The 7,595-nt window shown below is 50.2% G+C and overlaps 1 protein-coding gene across 1 annotated transcript; it reads right to left on the bottom strand.

The window, feature by feature from the left end:
- Positions 1 to 2,590: 2,590 nt before the first annotated feature.
- Positions 2,591 to 3,511, bottom strand: LOC148595375 (olfactory receptor 14J1-like). The gene has a single exon (XM_088520919.1). The coding sequence runs from the start codon at positions 3,509 to 3,511 to the stop codon at positions 2,591 to 2,593; it is 921 nt and encodes a 306-aa protein (XP_088377045.1).
- Positions 3,512 to 7,595: the final 4,084 nt, after the last annotated feature.

The raw sequence follows: 7,595 nt of genomic DNA, 5'->3' as shown, positions 1-7,595 counted from the left end.
GAAGGTTATGGGTCAGGGTTGGGGGGTTGGGGGGTTACCTTGTTAGGGTTAGAGGGTTATGGGTTAGAGGGTTTGAGACTTTAGCGTTTGAAGATTTAGGGCTAGAGGATTAAGGGTTAGAGGGTTTAGGGTGATGGTTAGAGGGTTAAGGGTTTGGGTTAGAGTTAGAGACTTTCAGGTTGACTGTTAGAGGGTTACGGGTTAGAGGTGGGGTTAGGATTAGAGTGTTTAGTGTTAGAGGGTGACAGGGTAAGAGGGTTTGGGGTTAGTGTTTGGGGGTTTAGGGTTTGGAGAGTTTAGTCTTAGGGTTTTGGGGTTAGGGTGTTATGGTTAGTTGGGGTTTTAGGTTTGTGCTTAGGTTAGAAACAGGTTAGGGGTTAGGGTTTTAGGGTTGTGGATTAGGATTAGGGTTAGGCCAGAGGAGAGTTGTGTGATAGCACAGATATGAAGGAAGGTCACCGCTTTGCAGCATGTGCAAGGACACGTCTCTCCTCCCTGCCTAGCTCTTCTATCTCCACGGCAGTGACCTGCTGAGCTCCCAGTGACACGATCTGAGGTCACAGTGAGATGTGCGTCATCACAAGGAGGTCTCCCTGGTGCCAGAGTGGTGCCCTCCCTGCCCTGTGTGGCCCAGGCTCTGCTGGGCACTGCTCATGTGCTCCCCAGTGTTGCCCTTTGGAGCCACATCCCAGAGCCAGGAGGAGCAGGGAGATGTCTCTTCATGTCCTGGAAAGCAGTCACCTCATTTTCCCCCCAGATATTTCCCAAAACCTGCTGATAATCCTTCAGGAATATCTCTAGATGATGCCAAAGACTGAAAAATGTCTCAAAGAGAGCCCTGGAGAGGACACTTCTGCACTCCTGCACTGTCACATCTCTTCTCCAGGCAGTCCAGTGAGGGAATTTAGGGCTTCAGGGTGGTCCAAGACAGGATCAAAGTCATGGGGGATGAAACAGCACAAAGTATGGCCATAGGTCGATATGTTTTGGGGAGCTTCAAATCTTATTTCTGCGGTCAGTGACTCTTTCAGTAACAGCAGGATGTAGGACTGTACAGGACAGGACACAACCTTCCTCCTACAGGCACCAAGGGAGGATCTCTGTTTTTAAAACTCCCCAGCAGGGTTTCTTACACTGTGATGCTTAAGATAGACATGAGACAGCAGAAAAGAGTAAATGGCAATGGCAAAAGCTGTGAGAAATTTTGGAAAGTATGACTTTTTTTTTCAATGATTGCATTGAAGATACTCTAGAGACTTCCTTAAAACATTGTTTTAACAGGAGTGTAGTCAATTTATTCAAAGTTGGCCACACCAAAGCAGAGCATTTCCTGTGCACCTGGATTTAAAGATCTGCCTTCTGGTTACTCCATGGTGGACCATCCCTCATTTTGTAAGGCTCCACTCACAGCCCTCACCTGGGCTGTGGAGATCTTCTAAGCTCTCCTGGGGATCTCCTGGAGATTCTCCTCCAGAAGGATGGAGGACAAATCACATCAGCACTGCCACTCGTGAGACCACCAGCTGCAGGTGATTCAGAAACAATTTCCCATCTCCATTGGCACTGGCCACTGAGAGGTGAACTCCAAGTGCTGCCCTCGGTCCCTAGGAGATCACACAGATCAAACATCCTTGGAGCTTGTCTCCTAGAGCCTATGGAGTTCACAAGCAGAACACGAGACCCCTTTGAGATCCATCTGTGAAGAAAGGCCACACTTGAGGCAAATCACAGAGGAGATGCTCTTTTGTTATAGGAAATGTTCTTGTGTAGGCCAGGTTTGGCATAAGGGTGCCTAGGCCCTAGTCCTTCCTGAGATCACAGAAATGTACCAGGAAACACCACATTACAAGAGCACTTAGGGCAAGTAGGCACATGAGAGCACAGCAGGACAGTGTGAAAATGAGAAGAGACTTGAAAAGAAAAAAAAAAAAAAAAGTCCTCCTGCTGTTGGTGGACATGTTGCTGGAAAAACTGTGGGCCCATTGAAGGGTGCAGCAAGGAAATGCCTGCTGTGGCAGTGTGCTCAGGGATGGCCCTGAGCAGCAGAGCTCTGTCCCCACACGCTGCATCCAGACTCTCCTCCCCTCCACTCATGCCCCACTTGGACTGTTGGAGCAGTGTAGAGGGAAGAGACCAATGTAGGGCGACACATGACTATGACCTCCATGGGATAGCAGGTAAAATTACCCCCTGGTTGTGGCTAGGGGAGCTGAGTTCTCCTAATGGACATAGGAGCGATGGTCTCACCATGTCTGTACTCGTGTGAGCCTGACTCTGTGGCCCTGAGCTCCAGTGCTGGAAGAGACAGTGCACAGGGAAACTCTCCTCATTGCATGGGAGACATCAGAGGTTGCTTAGTGGGGCTCAGAGTTTATCCCCTCTTTGCTGGTGAAGGGGGAAGCCTGGCATCCTGCTCCAACATGGTCCCTGTGGCAGATTCCAACGAGACATTCCTGCGGAAAAATGGCATGAACCAGACTATATATTCTTCCTTTATTGGAATATAAGAGAAAAAAAAAGCAAGCAAGAAAAAAATGAACAACACTTATCCTTAATGCCAAAGCCCCTAGGACAGATCTTGTTGCTGGTACTAGACCCGCTGGATGAGTTTCCTTAGGGAATTCTTGAGCTCCTCGTTCCTTAGGCTGTAGATGAGGGGGTTCAGAATTGGAGGCACAAGCGAGTATAGAACAGCCAGCACCAGATCCAGAGATGGGGAGGAGATGGAGGGGGGCTTCAGGTAGGCAAACAGAGCAGTGCTGAGAAACAGGGAGACCACGGCCAGGTGTGGGAGGCACATGGAAAAGGCTTTGTGCCGGCCCTGCTCAGAAGGGATCCTCAGCACAGCTCTGAAGATCTGCACATAGGACACCACAATGAAAATGAAACACCCAAAGCCCAAACAGACAGTAACCACAATAATCCCAACTTCCCTGAGGTAGGAATCTGTGCAGGAGAGCTTGAGGATCTGGGGGATCTCACAGAAGAACTGCTCTACCACATTGCCTTGGCAGAGGGGTAGGGAAAATGTGTTCCCAGTGTGCAGGAGAGCATTGAGGAAAGCACTGCCCCAGGCAGCTGCTGCCATTTTGACACAAGCTCTGCTGCCCAGGAGGGTCCCATAGTGCAGGGGTCTGCAGATGGCAACGTAGCGGTCATAGCCCATAACTGTGAGGAGAAAAAACTCTCCTCCACACAAGAGGAGCATGAAAAGTATCTGGGCAGCACATTCTGAATAGGAAATGGCCCTGGTGTTCCACAGGGAATTGGCCATGATTTTGGGAACAGTTGTGGAGATGGAGCCCAGGTCGAGGAGGGAGAGGTTGAGGAGGAAGAAGTACATGGGGGTGTGGAGGCGGTGGTCACAGGCTACGGCTGTGATGATGAGGCCGTTGGCCAGGAGGGCAGCCAGGTAGATGGCCAGGAAGAGCGAGAAGTGCAACAGCTGCAGCTCTCGCCTGTCTGTGAATGGCAGGAGGAGGAACTCGTTGAGGGAGCTGCTGTTGGACATTAGTTCCTTCGGGGCCCAGGAGTCCTGTCCAAGGAAGGAAAGAAAGCCAAAAGTTAAGGCAGGCTTTTCTGAGCCAAACCATTTCAGTTTCTCAAGGAACTCCCCACATTTCCTCTCTCCCTTATTTCAGCTCCCTTTCTGGTGCTCCACTTTCAACTGGCTGAGTGTGCCAAGTTCATCAGGGACTCCTGCCCATAGCTCCGGAGGAGTTGTTTCTGCTTTGCTGCAGGTGGAAATAGATGCACTAGTCTTTGAGTGGTATTTGTGGAGATGCCTTGGAATGGCATATTGCATTGCTTGCAATGGACTTAGTCCAGATACCAGGTGGGAATATTCTCCATTCACCACCATGCGAGCTGAATACAGCCCTCACAACAGTTGTGTCTAAAGGAGAAGAGCTCTGTGAGGGATTCACCCCCATCACTCTTGCCCTCCTCAACAGAGATATTTGTATCTGAGTCTGCCACACCAAATCTCACTCCAGCAAGGGAAAACAACAGTCAAAAGGAAACAAGGATAGACCTTACCCTTTCTACATGTCGAGATGTCTAGAGATAGACCTTGTCCTCATGCCGCCTTTAACCCTGCACCCTGCACCCTTATTCCAGGCACTGCAGAGAGAAGGAGTAGCTTTGATGCACACAGCCTGCAGGAGACAATGTCCACCCCTTCTACGGCAGGGCTCTTCAACATTTAGAATTCAAATCTTCTCTGCAAAAGGATAAGTGGAGGAGTCTGTTGATATATAAGTGTGCGTATAAATAATATATATGATGGTGCACACACAAACACACAAAGGTGCCTACTCACTGTGGGAACATAATTTGATAGAGCAGAAATTTTTGGCGCTTCAATCATTCTCAGCATAAGCCCTTGTGCATCCCAAAAGGAAAAAAAAAAAAAAAAAAAAAAAAACCCTTGTTATGACTTTGTCATGGGACCTGCTTCATCGCTGAGCCTTGCCCCTCACTGTCGTGTACTTGCACCTCACTCACAAGAAGGACAACGACGCTCACAAATGAGCCCAGTTCTCCCTGCAGAAACCTTCCAGGAGCAGGGGACTGTCCAGGGGCACCCCCATGTTTGCAGGTGCTAAGGAGCAGCTCAGATGATAGACTCTGATGCAGCAGCCCAGGAGAACCTGGTGCTGTCTATGAACTAAGGGATGGCTGAGGGGACATTCAGATGTCCCTGGTAGACTCTTTGGCAGCTCCTTGAATCTCTTAATGAGTATCAGTCTCTTGTCCAAATCTGCCAGTTTTGTTTCCATTTTCCTCTTACCAAGTGGAAGGAAATTCTAAGCACCATCTCATTGGCTTCTCCTTCAGGAAACGCCTGCCCTGACTTTCCTTTTGCAAAGTGACCCCTGAAATGTGCTCACAGCTAGACCTGTGAGCAGACCTGACCCCAGCAGCTCCCTCCCAGCAGGAGAAGGAGCCTGTCCTGGTAGAGGATAATCCTCCCACCCAGAACTTCTCCCCTCCCGTGGGGAGCTCCCTGGGCAGACTGAGCGCTGACCTTCACAGGCGACACAGTCACTGCTGCGGGCACACAGCACCTTTGGGTGCAGGGACCCTGCTCTGAAGTGCAGACCTCTCACCCTGTCTGCACACCCCGGCTTCACATCACTGCTGTTTCTGTGGGGAAGGCAGCAGGATGCCCTGCCCTTAGGTGGTATGTTAGAGAATCCCTGCTCGGAATCAGCTCCTCTTCCTCTGCACTGCAAAAGCCAGCAGAAAGAAGCAAAAAATGCTGCCAGCCATGGGGCGTGATGGGTTCTTATGTCCCCTTCAAGAAGCTCCGTAGCATTGTCCTGTAAGCACAAACTCACCATGTCAAGAGCTGTGGAGGTCTCCTGTGTGCTCCCACTCCACACTGCCATTCCCCTCTCGCTGCCTTCTCTCCTCTCCTGTCTGCAGCAGCAGTCAGTGCCCGCAGCCCTGCTGCTCTTGGCACAGGAGCTGCTCCTGCACTCGGCTGTCTCTGGGCAGGGCTGCCAGGCTGCCACGAGCTGCCTCCATCCCAGGAGCCTGGCCCCGCTCAGGAGCAGAGGCCCAGCTGAACTTGCCAATTTCTCTGTCTCTTGTGTTCCCTCCTCCTGGGAAATGTGCACTGGAATACACTGAATTAATCACCTATAGTCTCATCCCATTGAGTGGACAGCGACTATTTCCAACCTTGCAAATTCTTTCATCAGATGATCACTACCTATGAGAGATGGAAATGTGCTCCTGTGGAACACCCGATTCTCCTCTCTGACCTAGGCACGACACCTAGTTAGGACATGAATGGAGCTCCTTGACACATGGTTCAGGGATTGACTCAGATGGGTCAGTCTGGGCATCTCATGCTGGTCTAGAAGCCGCTGGCATGAAGTGGGATTCAGAAAAATCCTACAAACTCCACAGGCAGGTCAAGTGATTCCCCTTTCAAAACTGAAGTGAGCACGACACAGAGATCTGCAAGAGAGCTCCTTGTCTAAGCTGCAATTGCAATCACTGGAGATGGAGGATGGGAGTCAGTGTCTCCTGCACAAACACCTGGGGACAGTTGAAAAGACTGAGGAGGCCCAGGCATGTGCCAGTGCCCACTTGCTCTGATGCAGCTCCTCGGAGACCTGCATCATCCTAGAGCATCAGGGTGGGGGCCTCTGAGGATTGCATTGCCCATCTGAAATGACCCCAGATGCCAAATACAATGGCAGCCCCAGGAACTATGAAGACCAGGCATGGAAAGATTCTGGCATAAAGCAGCAATTCTGGTAATTCAATGCAGCTACTTGATCTGATGGCATAGAAAAATGCTGGCAGGGCCTTGTCAGATGCCTGGGGTGGCCAGCACAACCATGTGTCTCTAGCAGATACAGTAGGGCACCTGCAGGAAAACCATGCCCCATTGCAGTGCTTGCTGGGCAAGTACCCCAGGCTATGCTGAGTTTCCTACCCTCTACCCTAACCAATGAATTCCAACACTGACTGCAGGGAAAATTGTCCCACCTACATGCAGAACTGTCCCACCTACATGCAGAATGCTGCAAAAAGAGGAGTCACATCACTCCAAGCTCTGTGCTCTGGTCTCTGAACTCTCAAACCCTTCTAGCTCCCCTCCCCTTAATGCCTGTTCACCCCACTAGATTATATGAACAGGGACTTCTTCAGTAGCACCTTCACTTCTCTAGAGATTGCTTCAAGAAATCTGCCATCCTGCCCTGTCCCTCAGGCTAGGCAGGTGTGACAGTCACAAGTGCTCCATGTGCCCACCTACAGAACCTGCACGCATACACCCATGGTCCCTATGGCACTCGCAAGGTCTTTGGGTGCCTGGAACCCCTTGAGTATCTCCTTTCTTGTGCTTATTGGCCAGATAGGCTGCTGGTGCTGTCAACAGGCAAAGGCACTTTTGAGGCTTCCTCATAACCTACTGGTCTCTCCATGGGCTTTGGAGTCTTCAGCCAGTTTCTTTGTGGTGGCCTTTGCTCTGGCACAGTGATGCACAGAACCTGCCTCCAGCAGCAGCATCCCTGCACATCTGGGCATGCACTCATGCAACAAGGGGAAACATGTCCTAAGGATTCATGGTTTAATTCTAATTCTCTATTTAAGATATCATAATTCATATCGCTTTATTGTACCCTCATACCCGCTTATTACAAGCTGAAAATGGAGAGGAAAATGAGCAAAGATTTTTTTTTTACTTTACTTTTTCTTTTTTAGCAGGATTTGGAGGAAGATCTGGAGCTGAGCTCACAGCAAGGCAGCAAAGCTGCCAGGTGTCACATTTCATTTGGAAGGAGACTCTTCTCATCTGCCAACATGAAGGTCATCAACCAGATGGCCAAGCTGGTGAGGAGAGCCTTAAATTGGGAGTGAGTCAGGGGAGAAGAAGACTTCAGCAAGAGAGAGAAGGTGATGGCCTGAAATGATAGGGAAAGGTGCAGGTGAGAGAGCAGTGGGATGCAGGGAGCTAGGCTTAGGGATGGAAAGAGAGCCAGTCAGGATTGTTGGTATGAGGATTAGTGGGCAGAGCAACAGCTATGGCCTTGTGAAGATCTCTGCTATAGATCTCAAAAAAAGCAATAATGATG

This window comes from Tinamus guttatus, unplaced genomic scaffold, assembly GCF_059628265.1.
Source record: "Tinamus guttatus ecotype Peru unplaced genomic scaffold, ASM5962826v1 Tinamus_guttatus_pri_ptg000106l, whole genome shotgun sequence".
In the NCBI taxonomy this organism is placed as follows: Eukaryota; Metazoa; Chordata; class Aves; order Tinamiformes; family Tinamidae; genus Tinamus; species Tinamus guttatus.
The sequence above is the reverse complement of the archived record's forward strand: the minus strand, read 5'-3'. Positions and strand labels throughout refer to the sequence as shown.

Bases quoted from the DNA above. Each gene is read 5' to 3' on its own strand.
- LOC148595375 (XM_088520919.1), bottom strand. From the start codon at position 3,511: ATGTCCAACAGCAGCTCCCTCAACGAGTTCCTCCTCCTGCCATTCACA.